The 22,790-nt window shown below is 40.2% G+C and overlaps 1 protein-coding gene across 1 annotated transcript; it reads left to right on the forward strand.

Annotated features, from left to right (window-relative positions):
* The first annotated feature begins 16,862 nt into the window (after window positions 1-16,862).
* Window positions 16,863-21,350, forward strand: LOC143267687 (uncharacterized). The gene is made up of 4 exons (XM_076546947.1): window positions 16,863-17,025; window positions 18,032-18,108; window positions 18,915-20,931; window positions 21,215-21,350. The coding sequence occupies exons 1-3, from the start codon at window positions 16,863-16,865 to the stop codon at window positions 20,205-20,207; spliced, it is 1,533 nt and encodes a 510-aa protein (XP_076403062.1). The 3' UTR covers window positions 20,208-20,931; window positions 21,215-21,350.
* The last annotated feature ends 1,440 nt before the right edge of the window (window positions 21,351-22,790 follow it).

Below are 22,790 nucleotides of genomic sequence, written 5' to 3' on the forward strand. Positions count from 1 at the left end.
CTTGTTCTCCCCCCTCCTGCCCCTCTCCTCTTCCCCCCAGCCCACCCCCCCATTCCCATTTCCTCCAGAGCAAAGCCTCCCCCAAGGACTGAGATCGACCTGATAGACTCAGTCCAGGAAGGTCCAGTCCCCTCCTTTCCAATTTGTATCCCCATAATCTCCTTATGTTATCTTATTGCTCTGGCTAGAACTTATAAGTGTCAAAAATAGAATTAACTTAAGCGTGTAAAATATGATCTCTAAGATCCCTATATATTTACAAGTTATATTACATTTATATTTATATTTATATTGAATAAGTATGGGGAGAGCCAACAGCCTTGCCTTGTTCCTTATTTTAGTGGATTCGTTTTGAGTTTCTCTCCATTTAATTTGATGTTGGCTGTTGGCTTGCTGTAAATTGCCTTTATTATGTTTAGGTATGTTTCCTGTATTCCTGATCTCTTCCAGACCTTTATCATGAAGGGGCATTGGATTTTGTCTAATGCCTTTTCAGCATCTGGTGAGATGATCATGAGGTTTTTTTCTTTCAGTTTGTTTATATGGTGGATTATATTGACGGACTTTCCTATGTTGAACCACCCTTGTGTCCCTGGGATGAAGCCACTTGATCATGGTGAATAATTGTTTTGATGTATTCTTAGAGTCTGTGCAAAGAGATCCATGGTCAGGCCCCAGGTGGAGCTCCAGGAATCCAATTGGCCAGAAAGAGGAGGGATTGTATGAGCAAGAATTGTTGAGACCATGATTGGAAAAAGCACAGGGACAAATAGCCAAACTAGTGGAAACACATGAACTATGAACCAATTGCTGAGGAGCCCCCAACTGGATCAGGCCCTCTGGAAAATTGAGACAGTTGATTAGCTTGAACAGTTTGGGAGGCACCCAGGTAGTGGGACCGGGACCTGTCCTTAGTGCATGAGCTGGCTGTTTTGAACCTGGGGCCTATGCAGGGGCACTTTGCTCAACCTGAGAGGAGGGGACTGGACCTGCTTCGAATGAATCTAGCAGGTTGAGCTGAATCCCCAGGGGAGTCCTTGCCCTGAAGGAGATGGGAATGGGGGGGGTGGGCTGTGGGGAGGGCAGAGAGGGAGTTGGGAGGAGGGATGACAGGGAAATCTGTCGCTGATATGTAAAATTTAATCAAATTATAAAATTAAAAAAGAATTTAATATAAACTCAACTGGCTAAACAGATAGTTACAGAAAATTACATTCAACAGGTATAGGATACACATTCCCCTCAACAGCACATGGCACACTGCCTTGGAAAAACCGTGAATAGGACCACAGAAACTATTCCCAATAAACTAATACAAATTAAAAGCACAGTTTATGATCATAGCATAATAAAACAGTAATTTAGCATTAGGAACATCATAAGTTGTAAAAACACAGAATTTGAAAACTTCATTTGATATTTCCAGTAATCCAAGGAAGAAATTATAAAGGAAGTAAAACATTTTCTTGAAATCAATGAATGAAAACACAGTCCACCAAATTTTATGAGGTAGGGCAGAAGATGAAAGGGGACATTGTATAGCACACATACCTACATAAAGCTAGACAATGTTCAAATAAACCCAAATTGTTTAATTCAGGTCCCCAGACAAGCAAAAGTAATTAAAACAGAAGAAATTAGAATAGGATTCATTCATGAAAGTCCCTGAGGAAATTGCACCCAAGGGCTGTATTGACAAGTGGAGCTGACAGTAAAAGTGTTAGAATAAGCATAATGCAAATGCCCAGAGATAAATAAGTTGTTAATTGAAGACCAGCATATTACAAAGAGAGAAGGGTGTATATAAAGTAAAGAACTAATACATTCTGGAATTAATAAGAACATTTTTTTTGTAAAGTAATATAATTAAAATGTAATATTTGTGAATGAGTAAATAATAAAATGTCTACAGTCAGCATGGATCAGAATTGGTAGGCTTTCTGATTTCTTGAATGAAATTGACTTGTAATGTTACCAATAGGTCATTCCTGACTGTTCCAAAAGTGGTCAGTAAAGCAAATAGATGTGCTTTTATCTTAATACTCTACAGTGTTTCTTTGTCCCTAAATTGTATGTTAACATTCTCTTCAGTCTACCTGATTTATTAAACTTAACTATTTTGTGAATTCATTCAATGTTGTCTCAATTTATCTCTTTCCTAACTTACACCTTAGCTTTACTCATTACAATAGATCAACTTTTTAAAAAGTCATCTAATCAGACCCATAATTCTTTATTATTCCTAGTTCATCTCACACTAGTTGACCTTTCTTCTAAAATAATGCTGAGTCACTTTCAACATCACTTATCAGTTTAGCTTAAATAATTCAGCAAAGTGAAGATTACTCTTTCTGTACCTAAGAGGAGAAGTATATAAAAATAAAAAAATTCAAAAGATATAGATATTTATTATACATGCTCTTTATATATAATATAAGTATATTAAGAAATAAAACTTGAATATAGCATATCTTTGGAAAAGTGTTCAGTTATATAATTAGATGTGTTATTGCAATTAATATTTTTCTTACACACTGATTTAATAAGGACAAATATATATCTATCATAATTATAGCACAAGACAACCACTTTTCTGTTTCCTGCTTGACAGTTGTACATAAGGAATGATGATATTTAAGAAAAACTAGTGGGCCCAAGAATATTAAGTATTCTATCTACCTGAGTCCACTGATCTAACTAATGTAGAAAAAGAATTCAACTTACATTCATTCTCATTTCACATTTGGATGTCAGATATATGACCACTGTTGTGGCCACAGAACAACACCCAGCTCCAAACTCACCTTTGTTAGAATTCCTGGGTGTTCTCTTCCTCAAACATTTCATTTCCAATAGGACTCCAAACCTCTTACTTATGATTCTCTCAACATGAGGCAACACATAGCTAGCAATATGCTACTAGACTGCTAATATTTGCAATGCAAAAAATGAAAATTTTGAAATCATATTAATTGCTGTATCAATTTCTAACTTTCACTCAGTTTCTAAATTTTCTTTGCTAAATATCAAATGAAAATCTTGACATATTATTTGTTTCCCAAATAGGGGATTATTGATCTTTATGAACCTGGGACCCTATGTGTTTAATTTAAAATATTATATATTTTACATAAATAATGTAAGAAGAAACCTAGTATTATGTCTGCAAACATCCTTCAATACCTAAAGAGTTCTGCATGTTTCAATTCAGAAAACTATTAGTCATACAATGTGTTCCTGAAGTAGTTGACTCAATTTCATGTTTTTTCAAAATTAAACTCATGGTTCTCTAAGTTTTTCTCCAATTTCAATGGCGGTTGGTATTTCTACCTTTAAGAATTATATTCAAATTAAAGACATATGCCTGGGTTATTAAAGATGTAGAATTTTATAAATGAAAGAAATCATAAGTAAATTCATTGTTTATTTGTGATATGATTAAATATTTCAGTTATTATGGAAGTGAATGAGTTTTAAAAAATAATAGCTACAAACATCATGTGAAAGAATTAGTGAACTTCCTGTTTCCTTGGTGGATCTTGACTTATTGTCCTTGAAATGGGTGTTTCCTAAGTATTCTAGAAGGTGCCCACAAATTGCATAACAGTTATGAGTTTTCTTAATACTTTACACAAGGGGTCTCTTCATTTTAAAACTGATCTCAATTTCTCTTTCACAATTCACATCATCTCTACTCATTGAGATAGGTTGGTTGTTTCTAAATGTCATCGTATTAAACAAACAGCTATTGGTTAATTTTTACCAGGATACCACACAATGACTGACCTCATTTCTTCTCCAATGATGCTGATTCACAGTCATCATGACTCATGATTTAGTTTACATGTTTGAGTAATATAAAAATTACCCTATATGTACCTACAAAAAAACTGTGCAAATAGAAAACTTCTGAGTGAAGACATATGCAATTTAAACCAATTTTATATTTTCTTACATCTTGAATTAGTAGAGATAAGTCTCCACCATGCCTGATTCTTTAAATGACTTCCTGTTTTGGTTCCTGTTTGACAGAATTGTGATATTAGATGGAAACCAATGGCCCTCCAACATTGACTCCTCTATCCAACATTGACATAATTATTTCAGTAATTAAACAACAGCTATGCTTATATGTCAATTATAAATATATTTCTGGATAGCTCATAAATAACTATCAGTGTTGTTTCAATATGATATCCAACTCTATATTTATCTTTCTCAGAATGGTTGCATATTATATTTCTTTTTAAGCACTTCATTTCTAAAAGAACTCCGTGCCTCTTTCTTATGGTATATTGTTATGAACCATACCTAAGTAGTAATGATGCTAAGAGTACTAGGGTAGGTATATAGTACTTTTTTCCAAAAATATCTGTTGACTTCAAATGGAATGACTCACAATGATACCCTGCTATATCCCTAGATCAGTGTCTCATTCAGCCATCATTAGAGAACCTTCCTCTTGCAGTACAGGGGAGCTAATACACAGATGCACAACTGGACAATGTATACAGAATGACAGATTTTGCAAAACTCAGTCCTAAATGAGATGTCTTCATCAAGCCACTACCCTCTGGGCTCTGGGAACATGCTGGAAGAGGATGTAGAAATATTGTAGGAGTCAGGAGGAATGGATGGCATCAAGCAAACAGTTTCTTCAAGATACAATGGATCTAACACATGCATGAATTCACAGAGACGGTGATAACATGTACAGGACTGAACATGTTCAATACAATGGGGTCAAAGTACTAAGAGAGGGACACTAGTTCTCATATCTAAACAAGAAGATGTGTCCGATTAACAACTGCTGCAAAGGAAAATTGTTTTTATTTTCCAAATAAAATGATATGGGATATATAAACCCCATTTAAGTATAAGCCTCATGTCAACTGTAGACTGTTGACACAATACAAACCCAATGGTATTTTTGTAGATTTATGTCTCATATTGCTTTGTTTGGGCACTTTTTGTCTAATTGGTCTTTTGCTTGTACATTAGGGTTTCTGATTTTGTGTTTTTAAGGATTGTAGGTGCATATTTCTTGTACTATTTGTTGATAACTTTTCTAAGTTAAGAAGGCATGGAATTGGTTGTGTGGGGAAGTAGGGATGATCTAGGAGTAGATGAGAGAGGGAAATGATGATCAGAATATATTGCATGAAGTATCAATAAAAAAAGAAAAAATGTACCTTTAGATTATTTAGAACTATGTACTCAATCTGCTGTCCTACTGTGTGCTTAGCCTGCTTAAATTTAACCTGCGATTAAGAAAGCAATGACACCAACCTCATCACACCTTCCAGTCACAACCTTTCACAACCTAAAAGAAGTGTGTAGCTTTAAGCTATATGTTATACCATGCTTGTGACCCAGAGTATTATATTGTGCATATGTATGTGGTGGTAATAATTTTCTGCAAACAGAATCCATACTGATATGACCCCTAAGAGACAAAAATATAAATTTCAAAGGCAGCACTTGGACATAAGTTGATAACCCCGGTGTGTGGGTTTGGGTGTTGTTTCAGGCCAGTTGGAGTCAGTAAGGTTACTTCTTCCCTTGTGAAACCCCCATAAAGATATATGTAAAAGTATCTCTGCTCCTTTCCCACAGCATGTTTTCTATTTTGATCAGTAAATATAGAACAAAGACCTTTGTTTTTTTTTTCTTTTTTTCTCTTGTGTGTATCCAGATTTTTTATTTTATAATTTAATTTAATTTTACATATCAGCCATGGATTCCCTTGTTCTCTCCTCCCCCACATTTCCCCTAGCCCACCTCCCATTCCCATCTCCTCCAGGGCAAAGACTCCCGTGAGGATTGAGTTCAACCTGGTAAATTCAGTCCAGGCAGGTCCAGTCCCCTCCTCCCAGGCTGAGCCAAGTGTCCCTGTAGAAGCCCCAGGTTTCAAACAGCCTGGATGCCTCTCAAACAGATCAAGCTAATCAACTGTCTCACTCATGCAGAGGGCTTGATCCAGTTGGGGGCTCCTCACTTATTGGTTCATAGTTCATGTGTCTTCATTCGTTAGGCTATTTGTCCCTGTGCTTTTTCCAATCTTGGTCTCAACAATTCTCGCTCATACAAACCCTCCTCTTTCTTGCCAATTGGACTCCTGGAGCTCCACCTGGGGTGTGGCCATGGATCTCTGCATCCTGTTCCCTCAGTCATTGGATGGAGTTTCTAGCACGACAATTAGGGTGTTTGGCCATCCTATCACCAGAGTAGGTCAGTTCAGGCTTTCTCTCGACCACTGCCAGTAGTCTATTGTGGGGGTATGTTTGTGGATTTCTGTGGTCCTCTCTAGCACTTTGCTTCTTCGTATTCCCATGTGGTCTTCATTTATCATGGTCTTTTATTCCTTGTTCTCCCTCTCTGTTCTTGATCCAGCTGGGATCTCCCGCTCTCCTAAGCTCTCTTTCCCTCGACCCTTGCCCTTGATTTTCCCCACTCAAGTCCATGTTGTTCATATAGATCTCATCCAACTGGATATCAACATGTAGAAGGCTGCAAATAGATTCATATCTGTCACCGTGCACAAAACTTAGGTCCAAATGGATCAAAGACCACAATATAAATCCAGCTACTCTGAGCCTGCTAAGAGAAAGTAGGAAGTAGTCTTGAATGCATTGGCATAGGAGATCACTTCCTAAATATAACACCAGTATAACACCAGTAGCACAGACACTGAGAGAAACAATCAATCAATGGGTCCTCCTGAAACTGAGAAGCTTTTGTAGAGCAAAGGATATGGTCAACAAGGTAAAGTGGCAGCCTACAGAATGGGAAAAGGTCTTCACCAACCCCACATCTGACAGAGGACTGATATCCAGAATATATAAAGAACTCAAGAAATTAGACATCAAAATCCCCAACATTTCAATTAAGAAATGGGCTATAGAACTAAACAGAGAATTCTCAACAGAGGAAACTCAAATGGCTGAAAGACATTTAAGAAATTGCTCAACATCCCTAATTATCAAGGAAATGCAATTCAAAATGACTCTGAGATACCACCTTATCCTTTCAGAATGGCTAAGATAAAAAACACTGAAGACACTTTATGCTGGAGAGGATGTGGAACTAAGGGAACTCTCCTCCACTGCTGGTGGGAATTCAAGCTTGTACAACCACTTTGGAATTCAATATGGTGCTTTCTTAAAAAATTGGGAATCAATCTCCCCCAAGATCCAGCTATACCACTCTTGGGCATATACCCAAGGAATGCTCAATCATACCACAGGGGCACTTGCTCAGGTGTGTTCATATCAGCATTGTTTATAATAGCCAGAACCTGGAAACAACCTAGATGCCCTTCAACAGAAGAATGGATAAATAAAATATGGTACATATACACAATGGTATACTACTCAACAGAGAAAAACAATGACATCATGAGGTTTGCAGGCAAATGGATGGATCTAGAAAAAAATCATCCTGAGTGAGGTTACCCAGACTGAGAAAGACTAACATGGTATCTTAATAGGAGGATACTAGATGTAAAACAAAGATGACTAGATTGCTATTCACAACTCCAGGGAGGCTACCTAGAAAACAAGACCCCAAGAAAGACACAGGGATTGCCCAATGACAGAGAAATGAACAAAGACCTTTGTAACAGACAAACAGGCAATATGGACAGGCAAGAGAGGCAGATAGATCAGACATACAATAAACAAGCTACAAAGTATAGACACACTGAAAACATGGGGAGAGATGTGGAAAATTCAAATTTGGGCTCACTCTTCTCAACTACTAGAAGAGGAAGTATTTTTGTCTATATTTCTATTTAATGTGATATCACCACAGCTATTGTCTAGGGTACTAGACTTACAATATTTGGCATGATCACAAATGCAGTTTTAAGTAATATTATATGGCTTGCCAATTTCTGTTTTCTTTCAGCTCCAATATTTTGTTTTTCTAAATATTGTATCCTACAAATGTTTCTACTTTCTCAGATGGCTTAATGTTAATCTTCATCAATAAGAAGCAGTGGAGTACATATTTTTAAATATTAAATAATTTATTTAAAAATTTAGGACAATACATTCTATTGGTATCTGAATTATTTATTTTAAGTCCTTTTTATTGGTGGCCAGATCAAAAGCATGTTTATCCACCAAAAATTATCTTCATGCCCAGGTTCAAAGATCCAGACTTTTAACAGGCAAATCCTACAAAGATACATCAACATTAGATGAGGGTCAGAGTAACCTTGAAATCTTTACTCCTGGCAGATCATGGTAGTTATTTTAGACCTAATTTGTCAATTATTTTAGTCAATACATCTGGACAATGGTCAAGGGTATGGAAATCTCAAACATGTGGACTGGGCTGCCATGACTGTTGGGAGGGATAGGATGGAAAATGTCTAACCAAATACAAAATGAAGTCAGAACAGCTGTCTTTTTCTTATAGAGTTGGCTTCAGTGTATCCTCAATTTTCTTCCATCTACTTTGCTGGTTTGAAGAAAATCTGCTTTGTCATTTTTTAAACAGATCATGCTTTTGTCTTCTTTGACAGACACTGAATGTCCATTTCCTTCCGTTTTACTTAAAAAGACGATATACTGCATATTCACAGTCAAATGTCAGGCCCTCTTTTTTCTCCAGCAAACAGGTTGATGTTTCTGTGATTGTCATTATTCTTAGGATTATTACATCAATAAATTAGTGTGAAATATAATTACTTGATAAAATAAAGATTTGGAATTGTTAGTCTTTTAAGTTTTAAACTGTAAATATAACTAAGTAGCCCAATATCTTCTAAATTAAGAAGGAAAATCTTGCTGCACTGAATACACAGTCTTAGAACTGGATGGAATAGTCTTCCCCATTATGGCTGTAGATATTATCCATGTTATTAAAGAGCCCTATTTTCTTTTTTCTTTCCCATCTTTACAAAGAGTCAGTAAACAGTCAAGCAGCATTTTACAGCAAGGAAAGCCGTGGCTGCTACACAGGCAAGCAGGAATCCAACCACATCCGAGAGTGGAACTGGCACCAGGTGAGATTAAACGCAAATGGCTTCAGGTACTTGGCCCTGTTTTGGCGCATGACAAAATCAATCCAGAAGACAGCTCTGTCCAGGGGATTCATTGGCTGGTTGTGGTGATTGGTTGATAACCACATAGCTTTCTCTTTATAGCTAAAGGAAAATACAATGGAAGTAAACTTAGAGAACAAATTAAAAACATACATGTTTGTTTTTCCACAGGTAGTATAAATGATTACAATAAATGTAGAAGAAAATAAATTATTTTTTCACTCATCATTAAAGAGATCCTAATATTCAGGCAAAAAAATGACCACAAAATATTGAACACAGATGAAAAAGATAGACAAGGATAAATATTTGTCAGCAATAGACTGGACCTCTAAAGCCCTAAATACAAACAGAAAAATGAAAAGAACTGAATTATCATTTGTGTGTATGAGACTTCAACTATCTAGTAAGTAATTATTAGTTACACAGGTGTGTAAAGTTCATGTCAGTACCAGAGTTTAGAGACAGGAGGCAAATTTCTGTCAAGTTATCATTGTGGTTCCTATGTAAGCAATGCTGAGAGGGAACTGGAATTGTTTTGGACTTTGTATTGACCATTTATAATCACAATTGATTATAACTATTATTGTGGGTAGTTCCTTATACTTAATGACCCTGATTGTTCCTTTTTGCCCTTTATATACCTCTCTGTGAATTTGAGCCTTTGATAAATTATTAATGTCCTGTAGAAAAATTTTCCCTTTTGTAGTTGAGGACATGGCTAATCCAGCCTGAATTCTGAAGTGTGCTATACCATAACGCAGTAGAATGCCAGCAGAGATAACATCCTTTCCTGCTATTATAAATATCATAGTGAGAAGACCGTTTTTCATGTGGGAGTGCAAATCTTAATGAGTTTTACAACATAACACGTTATTTTCATATAAAAGAAAACAAACCATGTTCCAGAAAGTGTTGGTTTAAATAACCTATATCTCCTAAAATCCTAGAAATGCTCTGTATAAATGTGTGTTTTTATCACCTCTGTACAAACAAAGGTGTTTTCTTGTTATTTAAAGTCAGTAAAGAAAAGGAAAAATACAGAAAATATTTCTGATGAGAAGACAGATGATATAATACAATTAATATTGATATGTATACTGAAGATTTGAAAGGTGAATTTTTGTACTTTGCAAAGCTTAGGTTTTAAATAAATGTTTTCCAAGTTATAATTTGAGAAGAAACTTTTATTATTATTATTATCAAAATAAGACAACCACAGTCCTGACTCCTAAGGATATGCACAGATGTAAAAAGCAACCTCATCTCTCCCCACTGGTGTTAAATGGGTCAAATCTAAAGCCCCAGTTCTTTGCCATTTGTCAGCAATGGAGTCAACATATTTGCTCAAAACCCTCATGGAGAATTAATTACTATTCAAAGGAGAGCTTGATTATGTCTGGTTGGTTAACAACGTAAGTCATTATGGAAGAATTTTTAAAGAGCAAAGAATTATATGCAAAAAGAAGTATTCTTATCATTTGTTTCACTAAATAATGTTTTTAAAACATAAAATTGTCCTAAAGAAAAGTTTCTGTAGTTTAATATCCACAATTGATTTATTTATTTTTAAGATTTATTTTATTAATGTTTCTGAATATTTTGCATGCATTAATGTTTGTTCACTATGTGAATGCCTGTTTTGCCTGGAGACAAGAAGGGGGAATCAAATCTTCTGTAAATGGGATTATGTAAGCCTATGAAGAACCATGTGAGTGCTGGAGACTGAGGCAAATGTCTTCAGCCACAACAGCAGGTTTTTAAACCACTGAGCCATATATCAAGTTGTGAATTTTTACATTAACTCCCTTACTGAAGTCTAATGCTAAAAATCATAGTTCTGATAAGTGATTCAGATTTCCATTTGACATTAATGTTTCTCATCATCAGTTTTTCCCCTAATTCTTCCTTGTAAAATAACCCTTGAAAGTTTAAGTCATTATTTGCAAGACTTTTTCAAAATATTGTACTTATTGTTCTTCCAATTCTGGCAATGATTTTTCACTGAAAGAAGGAAAGGTTCAGGGTGGTAGTACATGCCTATAGTGTTAGCACTCTGAAGATGAAACAAGAAACATTGAAATTTTAAGAACATATCTCATCTCTATATGTAGTTAGACCCACCTTGTCAAAACCCAGAAAACAGCAAAAGTAATTCCACTTGGACAATCATACTGATTTATCTTTGCCGTATTTATTTTTGTCTTTACTCTTATAACTGCACCAAATAGCTATGAAAGAAATACTATATAATGGATGTATAAATTAATAGGTAACTAAATAAAAAAAGATTAAGACAGAGCTCACTGTTAAAGCACATGCCCATCTTGTGCAAAATCATGTTCAAAGGCAGGACAAATAAAGCAGTAGATACGTAAGTAAATATGGAAGAAGTTATACTCACAAAGGATTGATAATGACTGCCTTCAGTGAATTGTGCAAATCTGAACTGGACATCATGTGATTTCCAACCCAACAGAGGCTCCTTTGGCTTTCATGTGAACAATGTTATCACATTGTTCCCCAAATAAAGGGATGCCGTTATCTCCAGAACAACATAGTGTCTCACATCTAAACTACTTAATGTAATTTAGAATATAATGGTTTTTATCTCTCACATACTAAATTCTTGAATTGTCTTTCATATGTATTTGGTATCTCAACCTCAAGAGACAACAGCAAGTGACTGGGCAGAATTGGTTGTTTTTCTGTACTCTTGTTAGCAATACCTCCAGAATACCAGAATTCCTCACTGTGCCCATTAACCACTTTTTTCTGTATTCATGTTATTTTTTTTATCAATGCCACCATCAATCAAAAACTCATTCTGGCCGGGCGGTGGTGGCGCACGCCTTTAATCCCAGCACTCGGGAGGCAGAGCCAGGCGGATCTCTGTGAGTTCGAGGCCAGCCTGGGCTACCAAGTGAGTTCCAGGAAAGGCGCAAAGCTACACAGAGAAACCCTGTCTCGAAAAACCAAAAAAAAAAAAAAAAAAAAAAAAACTCATTCTGTATTATTGGAGCATTTACCATGTAAAACTTATAGTTTGAAACAGGTTAACTTAGAGGTATCATAATTTTAATACATCACATACTAAATATCTAGAGTTAGACTTTTTCAGATTTTAACAGACTGGATATATAATGCATTCCATGGGAGCCCTTTACCTCCACATTCCTTGGTCTTTTCTTCTGTCAAATTTCTGTCATTGACCCCAGAGAAAACACCTTCACACCATACTCTCCAGAGCTCTGGATGAAGTTTTTCATTTCTTCTAAAGCATTTGTTTCATCAGAAAACAACAACAATAAATACAACTGAACAAATTATTATAAAGTTTTTGTATTAAAAATGAAATGTTACAAATTATTAGAGGAGTATAACAGGTAGAAGTCGCAGAAGACAAAATATTCCATCTTGTAAACTTCAAATTTTATAGATATCCATACTAAGTATATTCACATTGTTGTGAAACAAATATTCCTGATACTTTCATTTGGGGCAAGATAGACTTCATTGTCAGTAAGAATTATTAAAGGTGTTCCTAAAATTATTATTCTCACTTAAATTTATTTTTTATCTTATAAAAGTATGATTTTATTCCAGTTTTCTTTTTGATCTGTTCCCTGGTAAACTTCTTATAAGATTTGCTTGGTAAAACAAGTCTAATGTTGTGTCATATACATACATAAGTTAGTTCATCTAAATTCTAGTGTTGTGCTATATACACACATAAGTTATTAATCTAAATGTCCTCTCATGGCTCCTTCAGAGTTATTAAATGTATTTGATATTATAACTTTAAAGGTGTAATGTACACTGTTAGTTTTCTGGCTGCGTTGTGTTCTTACCCTGTAAGGAAATGTCACGAAACACGACAGAATCCGCTTATGAGAGTTTATTAGAAAACAAAGGGACAGAGAATGCAGGCCTGTGGGAGAGACGCGTGCGTGGAGAAGAGGGTGGGGAATATCGCGCTGGACTTTTAAAACCGGCTGGGGGCGTGGCCAGGTCACATCACTACTCTATGCGTGTGCTTAGATCACATGGTCACGTTGTGCGCTTACATGACCATGCAATGCCACGGACTCTGATCACACGAGACCCCTTGGCCCAGAACTTGCTAGGCAGAGATATCCGGGCCCACCGGGTATCCTAGCTACGAGACGCTTTTGATCCGGAAATGGCTAGGCGGAAGTGTCTGCCTGGTAAATGCGATCGTGTTGTAAACCCTTCATACACCCATTTAACTCTTATAATCATTCTTTAATATTGTGTAGAAGTAGGTACTTCCAGTGTTGACTGTATATACAACTGATGCATACAGTGAGTATGTACCCTCTAACTGCTTCTCTTTATTATTCAAATAGATATCCTATACAATGATAGGGTAGAGGAATTCATGAAGCACATTAAGAAAATTTCTTTTTTCTTTATTATTATTATTATTATTAAGAAATTTTCGAGTCACTTTACATACTAACCACAGATGCCCCTCCCCTCCCTTCTCCTGTCCCTCAACATTCCCCCGCAACCTACCCTCCCATTCCTACCTCCTTCAAGGCCAGGCCTTTTGTTTTTACTCTTTCTCTTATATCTTCCTACTTCAAATAAAGATAGAGCTATCCTTCCCTATGTTGGTTGATTTTTGGTGCCTCTTAAAGACATTTGGCTGGGTAGGTACCTGACTCAGAGTTGGTGTGTCTCATCCACCTTTCTCTCTGATAGCACTTTAAGAAGCTCATGGACACGACTATTCCAATATACAAGCAATACAAATATTGTCAGATTAAGTATCAAATACATACTGCATCATACATATCAGAGTTTCATGTATTTTATCATGCTCATCCACTTAAACAACCTGACATCCTCTGACAGCATATGTTCTGTGTGACACATTGCCTTTAGGTATTTTGCTAGCAAAAGAGCAAGCTAGAAGGATATGCCTATCTGCAATACTATTTTAATGTTTAAATTTGCGTTGTGTTTGTAAATATGTTCCTTTTTAATAATGCTAATATCAGGTGAAAAGATGGCTCAGCAGTTAAGATTACTGGCTTCTCTTCCAAAAGACCCAGATCAATTTCCAGCAACCACATGGTAGCTCACAACTATTTGTAATTCCAGTCCCAGCAGAGATGACACTAGGCAGCCCAGATAGAGCCAAGATAAAGCTAGGCATTGATATGCTAATGAACTAACCACAAGGTACACTGATATGTGAGTGAATCAGATGTAAGCTGTGACCCCTAATAGCACAAAGATGAGGCAAAATGAAAAGAGACAAGCATTGGAACTTTGGGAGTGGCTCCTTGGATCACATGCTGTGCTCCTTCTGAGAAACAGTTTACTGGACCTTTATGCTGATACTCATCTGAAAGAGGACTTTGAAATTAGCCTCTGTGTGTGACCCTAGCTTTGGTTACCATTGCACTTCCAGCATTGTTGATAAGCTCACACATGTCCACCTGTGCTTGCAGGGACCTTCTGGCCCCTCATATGTGATGGCCTGACACAGATGAAGGACTTCACCATGGCATCCTCATGGGAGGAGATTCCCCAGTGGAAACCTGCAGCAGCATTTTCTGCCTGACAACTGATCTCTGCTTGGTGAGGTTTCTGTTTGAATTTTATTAACATGAAATTATAAGAAATGTTTGTTGTGAACAAACTGATTATATTCAAAAGACAAATCTTGTGTGGGCATGCTAGTTGCTGAGGTCCCCACTGCCCACTGGCCTTGCCCTCTGCATCCTCACCCTTACTTGGTTGCCTAATTCAAACGGTACAGCTGATGAGCAAAGTGCAATTGTGAGAGCAACATTTATCCTTAACCATAAACTTTGATCTTTGAAAAAATGCTAACTGGGGAAGGATGTTTGTCAGATAGTGTATTTCTGAATTTACTAAATATAGATCTTTGTCTTATTCAGCATTCTGATAAAAAGACAGTACATTTTATTTACATTTTTGACATCTTTTACAATATAATTTCATTCTTTTCTTTAACTCCACTTAACATTGTCTGCCTTTTCTGTTCTGAGAAAATCATCAGTAGGATATTATGATAAGATATATGAATTTTTCAGTTATCTGTTTTAAATTAATCATTGAACCAACTACCTCATATACATGTAATTACCCAACATCCAGCTGTGATCATGACTATTATGTGTATAACTAACATTTTGGTGCCAAAACCGAGCGGGCGCTTCCGGGCGCCCTGCGCCTGGAAACCCGTGAACCGGGGAATCTGCTCCATACGTGACAGACCGCTCTCTATTCGCCTGAACCGCATCCAAATTGCATCCAACACCGCTTTCTTCCATTGGTGAGTCCCCCCATTTTTCGGCCAGCGTAAACGGTTTCCTGAATCTGTGAGAACTACTGTTGATCGTCCGGCGCCTCACACGTATTCTTGAGACTGGGGAACCCCTGACCACAGTTTTAATTGGCTACGGTCAGCCCCTATCACAGGCCTAACTTTTCTAGCCGTCTTCCACGTCTGCAGCCTGAGATATTTCTGGCGTTAGAGCCACAGCCATTGGTGCGTCCTGGGTACCACGTGAGGCCGGCACGTCCATCCCCTTGATGAAGGGGCAAAGGTTGTCTGGATTCCCAGGCAATCCTTTCCTCACCGTGAGGGGGACCCTACTTCTCGGGCTGACAAGTCGAGGAGCAGCCTGTGCCCGGTATCCATCCTTGGTTTTGGGGACGCCTGGGGCCTTGGCTCCGGATCACGTTTATTTTTTTATTTTTTATTTTTCTGCCTCTCCGCTGCAGACATGAGAAACAAGGCTTCCAACATGTTAGTCCTTCCTCTCCATTAGGCTGTCTTGTTGAAGCTTTAAAACCTCTCAGTTTAATGCCTTACATAAAGATTTCTAAGCTAACTCCTCTATGTTCAAAAAAGTGGCCAAAGTATGCTTTACAAAATAACAAAAAATGGCCGCTGAGCAGCTCCTTGGATCCCGATATTTTACGGGAGCTATCCAATTACTGTCAGCGTTCAGGCAAGTGGAAAGAGTTGCCCTATGTGATAGCCTTTTTCTTTCTCAGTGCTAAACTGTCTCTTCTAGATTCTTTTTCTCCTGCTCATATGATGTTAGCTATGCCTAAACTGGAGGATTCTCCAACTCTGGAATCTCTAACTTTAGACCCTGCTAATGAACTTCCACCTATTCAACCTCCAGCTCCAACTCCTAGAACAACCATTCCTTCCGCTCCCCCTCCGGACTCTTCCTCTTCTAAAGCTGTTTCTTCCTCGGCAGCGGCTGCTTCCAAAAGCCCTGCCCTGGCTCCAAACCTCACTCCCCCTTCCACCCGCTCTCAAGCTGCTAAATAGGCTGATTCCAGCCATCCAGACCCTTCCACTGTTCTCTCTTTGTGAGAGGTGGCGGGTGTGGATGGACTGGTTAAAGTTCATGTCCCATTCTCTCTAGCAGAACTCTCTCAGATAGAAAGTAAGCTGGGTTCTTATACGTCTAATTCTGCTTCCTTCATTAAACAGTTTCAATATATAACTCAATCTTATAGTCTCACCTTTCATGATACATACAGGATACTTTCTAATAATTTACTTCTGGAGGAGCACAGGCGGGTATAGGAGCAGGCTAGGACTCATGCAGACGAAATTCATCAAACTAACCTTTCACACCCCCCGGGAGCTGAGGCTGTTCCTGACCGAGAGCCACACTGGGACTACAACACCCAGAGTGGCTGTCTAGCCAGAGATAGGTTTATTACCTGTCTCCTGACAGGCCTCCATAAGGCTGCCCTAAAACCAGTAAACTATGAAAAACTAAAAATGGTAATTCAGGATAAGGACGACAATCCGTCTCACTTCTTAGAGCGGCTCACCAAGGCTCTACTTCAGACCAGCTTAGACCCAGAGAGCCCTGAGTGCAGGCAGCTGCTAATGACCCACTTTGTCTCACAGAGCTTCCCTGACATTAGGGATAAACTTAAACGTTTAGAGAACGCCATCTGACCCCACAGGCAGATGTGCTGGCGATATCATTTAAGGTGTACCATGGTAGAGATGGAAAAAGTCCATAAAAGGAGCTGCCAGATGCTGGCAAGCAACATCTGACCGGCTCCCCGAAAGCCTTCTGGTCCCTCTTACAAATGCGGGAGAGAAGGCCACTGGGCACAGGCGTGCACCACCGGCTCACGAAGGGTACCAGCAAAGCCTTGTCCAAAATGCTACCAAAAGAGTCACTGGTCAGCTGACTGTCCTAATGTCCTAAGCCACATAGGAACGCCAGATGAGGACGACCACGACCCTCCGGCTGACTTTGTAGGCTTGGCTTACAGTGAGGACTGACACTGCCCGGTTTCCACCCCCGCCCCTCCCATCTCACACAGGGAACCAAGGGTAATAATTAAAGTAAATGGGCACCCCATCTTGTTCCTTTTGGATACCGGAGCTACCTACTCTGTCCTGAGAGAGTTTTGGGGGCCCACTTCTCCTGCTCGTCTCCCTATTGTCAGGGTTGGGGGACAGCCTTATCTACCTCAGCAGACACCGCCACTTAATTGTATTTTCAGAGGCATCCCTCTCACACACACATTCTTAGTGGTGCCAAGCTGCCCTGTACCTTTAATGGGGAGGGATCTCCTCGCTAAGGTAGGAGTGTCCATTTCTTTCGCTCCACACATTTGCCTCATCCCAGACGCGCCAGCAGCCCCTCTACTCCTCCTCCTAGCCACTAACTCTTCTGACTCTAACAATTCTTTTCCCTTACCAGCTTCTCAGGTAGACCCAAAAGTCTGGGATACCCAAAATCCTTCTATTGCTAGACACCATCAGCCTGTTTGTTAACCAGTTACAAGATCCTGCCAGGTATATCACCCAAGCTCAGTACCCTCTCTCACTCCAGAGCCTGAGAGAACTTAAGCCCATTATTTCTGAGCTCCTCAGGAAAAAGCTGCTCCACCTAACCTCTTCACCTTTTAACACCCCCATACTTGCAGTTAAAAAGTCTAATGGAACCTACTGCCTGGTTCAAGACCCCCGGCTCATTAACTCTGAAGTGGTCCCTCTCCATCCTGTAATGCCTAACTCTTACACTCTCCTATCCACTATCCCCTCAGGAACCTCTCACTTCTCAGTTCTAGATCTCAAAGACGCCTTCTTTTCTATTCCTCTCAGTCCTCAGTCTCAGAACAGCTTTGCTTTCACCTGGACTGACCCTGACATTCACCGGTCTACACAGCTGACCTGGACTGTTCTGCCACAGGGATTCAGAGACAGTCCACACCTATTTGGTCAGGCTCTGGCCTCTGACCTGCTTTCTCTGTCTGTCCCTGATTCTAAGCTAATACAGTATGCAGATGATATTTTACTCTGTAGCCCATCTTTACAGGTTAGCCAGACTAACACTTCTGCTCTCCTAAATTTCTTATCCAGCCAGGGTTACAGGGTATCTCCTTCTAAAGTTCAGCTGTCAACCCCCCAGGTCACCTATTTAGGTCTATCCATTACTCCAACTCACAAGGCTATTACTGTAGACAGAAAACATCTAATCCAGTCCCTCACAGTCCCTTCCACTAAACAGGAGATCTGTCTTTCCTAGGAATAGCTGGCTTTCTACGGTCTTGGGTCCCGTCTATCTCTCTCCTTGCTCGCCCCTTATATGAGGCAGCTCAGGGCTCGCCACATGAGCCCCTTCTTCATCCTGTCACTAAACCTTTCCAAAGGCTCCAGCAGGATTTTCTTTAGGCTCCAGCGCTCCATCTCCCAGACTTAACCCGTCCCTTCTCCCTTTATGTAGCAGAGAAAGAAGGATTTGCCCTGGGAACTCTAGGGCATCAGCTGGGACCCTCCTTTGCACCTGTAGCCTATCTGTCAAAGTAGCTAGACCTTACCAGTCAGGGCTGGGCACCTTGTATCCATGCCTTAGCAGCTGCAGAGCTCCTTATTCGGGAATCAAAGAAGCTAAGTTTTGGGTCATCCATTACTGTTTTCTCTCACCATAATCTGTCCCATCTTTTAACTTATAAAGGCTTACAAACTTTACCTCCTTCCCGAGTTCTTTCTCTCCAGGTGGCATTACTAGAGGATGCCACACTTACTTTCCGGACTTGTCCACCTCTTAACATTTCAAGCCTCCTCCCTCAACCTAACGCTGACTATTCTCCTCATTCCTGCACTGAAACCTTAAAAGAGCTGTTACCTCACCCTTCACACATACAGGAGAGCACATTGCCTCAGGCCACTTATACCTGGTACACAGATGGCAGCTCCTTCCTATATGAAGGGACCCATAAGGCGGGCTATGCCATAGTGTCAGACACTGAGGTGATAGAAGCACAGGCATTACCCACACACACCACTAACCAACAGGCTGAGCTGATAGCTCTCACCCGTGTCTTCCAGTGGGCACAGGGGCAATCCCTAAATGTTTATACAGACTCCAAATATGCTTTTCATATCCTCCTGTCCCACGCTGCTATTTGGAGGGAGCGTGGACTTCTCACAGGAAAAGGAGAATCCATATCTAACTCGGGTCAAATAATGGCCATGCTGGAGGCTTCCCACCTCCCCAGGGCTATAGGAATTGTCCACTGCCGGTCTCATCAGACTGACAGCTCCATCATCTCTAGGGGAAACAACTGGGCTGACCAGGCAGCCAGAACAGTGGCCCTCCAGGGCCAAGTCTCACCTCACCCACCACAGGGAATCCATACATTACAGCCTACACCCTCACAGGAAACTCCGGACACCAGACAAATTCTTTCCTATCTACACCAACTCTTTCATCCTAATAATCTTGCTCTGTCTCAATTCGTAAAAGCTCACCTGCAGCCCACCTCTGAGGACTTACAGTTATTAAGAATGATTACTGCCTTTTGTGAGATCTGCCAAAAAACAGATCCCAATCCCAAGTACAGGAGTCAGCCTTTTCCCACCCACCAGGCTAGAGGTTCCCTTCCAGGGACTGACTGGCAGCTTGATTTTACCCATATGCCCACAGTCAGAAAAATTAAATATCTCCTCCTGATGGTGGACTCATTTTCGAACTGGGTGGAGGCGTTTCCTGTGTTTCAGACCTCCTTCTCCGAGAAATTATTCCTCAGCTTGGAGTCCCTGCTTCTCTCCAGTCTGATAATGGTCCAGAGTTCACTTCCCAGATTTCTCAGACACTAGCTAAGGCCCTTAATATCTCATGGAATTTCCATATTCCATACCGCCCCCAGTCCTCAGGAAACGTGGAGCATACCAACCGGTCTTTAAAAACTATTCTTACTAAGATGTCACAGGAACTTCATCTCGACTGGGTAAGATTATTGCCTCTGGCTCTCCTCAGGCTCAGGACTCTTCCTAAAAAGCCTCTTTCAATCTCTCCATTTGAACTAATGTATGGAAGGCCAGTTCTAACACCAGGTCTTTTTTCCAAGCCTCCAAGTGTTCCAGATAGCCTGTTAACTCCTCTTTTATGTCACCTAAGGTCTATTCTATGGAGCTATGCGGACTGTTCACTGCCTCATCCGTGTGACAATCCTTGCCCATCTCCAATACACATTGGAGATCAGGTTCTTCTCTTTCCTCCAGGCCAGCGCCCTTTACCCCTTTCCCCTAAGTGGCAGGGACCCTTCAAAGTAATTCTTGTAACCCCCACAGCTGCTAAACTCGAGGGCTTTCCTCACTGGGTCCACCTGTCTCACCTAAAACCTTTTATCTCACCTCCATCCCAGAAAAATCTCTCTTCATATACAGTGAAACAAACTGGGCCTCTCACTCTCAAGCTCCAGAGGACATCAGGATCCACTGCCTTGTCACCAATTCCAGAGGAATAAGGTATCACCCCTTCCTTTCCCAACCAGGGCCACACAGAGCAGGAGGCAAAAGGACCATCAAAAATATCCAGGCGGTAAGGAATAATTTAATACAACAATATGTCATTGTTAAATACTCAGCAACTGATCACCTCTGTTTCCTAAGTGCTAACCTAATAAGGAAAACAGGTGCCTTAAATAAACTACCTCTAATAAGGCTTGTCTCAGATAGAAATTAAGCAGAGTACTAAGACCAGATCTACCTCAGGTAAATGTCACATGCCTCTATCTGGGCAGCTAGATCTACCTCAGACAAATGCCAACTCCAAAATAAAATAATAATGATTCTTTCTCTCTAAGCTCTTTCTATGTCAACAGTATCTTGTCAAACAGAAGGTCCCCAGCCACAGCACGGGAGGTCCCCAACCACAGCACGGATGGACAGCTGCAGAACGAGGGGACGGCAGAACATCATTCCAGGATGTCCACCATCATCCCAGGACTTCACAAGATACCCCTCACCCCCAAGAGCCAACCAATGCCCACTATTTAGCTGGAAGCAGTCTTTAAGAGAAACGTTGCCCCCATACCCAGTCAACCACAATTTTTTCTTTTTTTAAAAAGGAAAGAGTCAGGGATGAAGGGTTCACAACACGCCCCCACGGTCGCATATACCAGGCAGACACTTCTGCCTAGCCAATTCCAGGTCAGGATAGGCATTTCCAGGTCAGGGCATCTCTCGTAACCAGGATACCCGGCGGACCTGGACACCTCCGCCTAGCCAGCTCCAGGTCAAGATAGCCATTTCTGGGTCAAGGCATCTCGCGTAACCAGGATCCATGAAGTTTCATGGCATGTAAGCGTGCAACGTGACCATGTGATCTACGCACACGCGTGGAGTAGTGACGTAACCTGGCCATACCCCCAGCCGGTTTTAAAGCGGAACGCCAAGTTCCTGGTTCCTTCTTCTTCTCCACACATGTGTCTCTCCCACAGGCTTGTGCACTCTCTGTCCCTTCATCTCTAATAAAACTCTTATAAGCGGATTCTGTCGTGTTTCGTGATATTTCCTTGTAGGGTAAGAACACAACACGCCTAAATAACATGATGAACTTGAGAAGTGAGGTCAGGATGAGATCATTATTCATTTCATTTTTTTCTATACTATTATTTAAATTTAGAATAAGGGTTATTTCTTTGTTTTTTTTGAAATTTTCCATAAACTTTTTAATGATTCTTTGGAAATTTCACATTATGCACTCCAATTCTAATTCCCCAGTCCTTCCATATCTGTCTTCCACCCGAGTAACCTCTACCATAAGAGAAAAAAAAATTACAAAAGTCTCATGGTAGAAGCTGCAGTGTGCCATGGTGTCTCACACAGTATATGCTTTCATACAAACAGCTTTACTTGAAAATGATCATTGCAATGTGTCAATGATCTGGTTCAAGGCCTCTAGCTTCTGCTACACTATTGGAGCTGGATCCCACTGAGATTCCTGTTAGATATCTTTTTGTTGCCCTGTGTCATGGAGCTTTTGCAACTTTGGTTCTGCAGGACCAGCTCCTTCATTAACTCCAGCAACTCATAGATGGGGTAGGTGTTGGGTTGAGCCAGCTCAAATCTACAGATCTTGGTCTGGGTGGTGGCTGAGTTGGTCAGCCCAACAGCTCTCCCTTGCTCATGTACCAGGGCCAGCTCTCCCATAATGTACAGTCGAGGGGTGAGGCTGCCTCTCCTGTGTCCACATCATCAGGGCCAGCTCTTCCACATCCGTGCCAACAGGGCCAGTTCTCCTGCATTGCCAAGATGAGGGACAGAATAGCTTCCCCCCCCCACTAATTCATGAGGTCAGCTTTTCTACACCATCATAGGGGACCAGCTCTCCCCCACTAAGTCATGAGGTCAGCTCTTCTACCCCGGCATCGGGGGCCAGCTCTCCCCCACTAAGTC

Source organism: Peromyscus maniculatus, chromosome 10 (genome assembly GCF_049852395.1).
Source record: "Peromyscus maniculatus bairdii isolate BWxNUB_F1_BW_parent chromosome 10, HU_Pman_BW_mat_3.1, whole genome shotgun sequence".
Lineage (NCBI taxonomy): Eukaryota > Metazoa > Chordata > Mammalia > Rodentia > Cricetidae > Peromyscus > Peromyscus maniculatus.

Bases quoted from the DNA above. Each gene is read 5' to 3' on its own strand.
- LOC143267687 (XM_076546947.1), top strand. From the start codon at position 16,863: ATGGTAATTCAGGATAAGGACGACAATCCGTCTCACTTCTTAGAGCGG. The intron at 17,026-18,031 runs GTTTAGAGAACG...CCATACTTGCAG, and splicing joins CATTAGGGATAAACTTAAAC to TTAAAAAGTCTAATGGAACC. The intron at 18,109-18,914 runs GTAATGCCTAAC...CTGTCAAAGTAG, and splicing joins AAGTGGTCCCTCTCCATCCT to CTAGACCTTACCAGTCAGGG.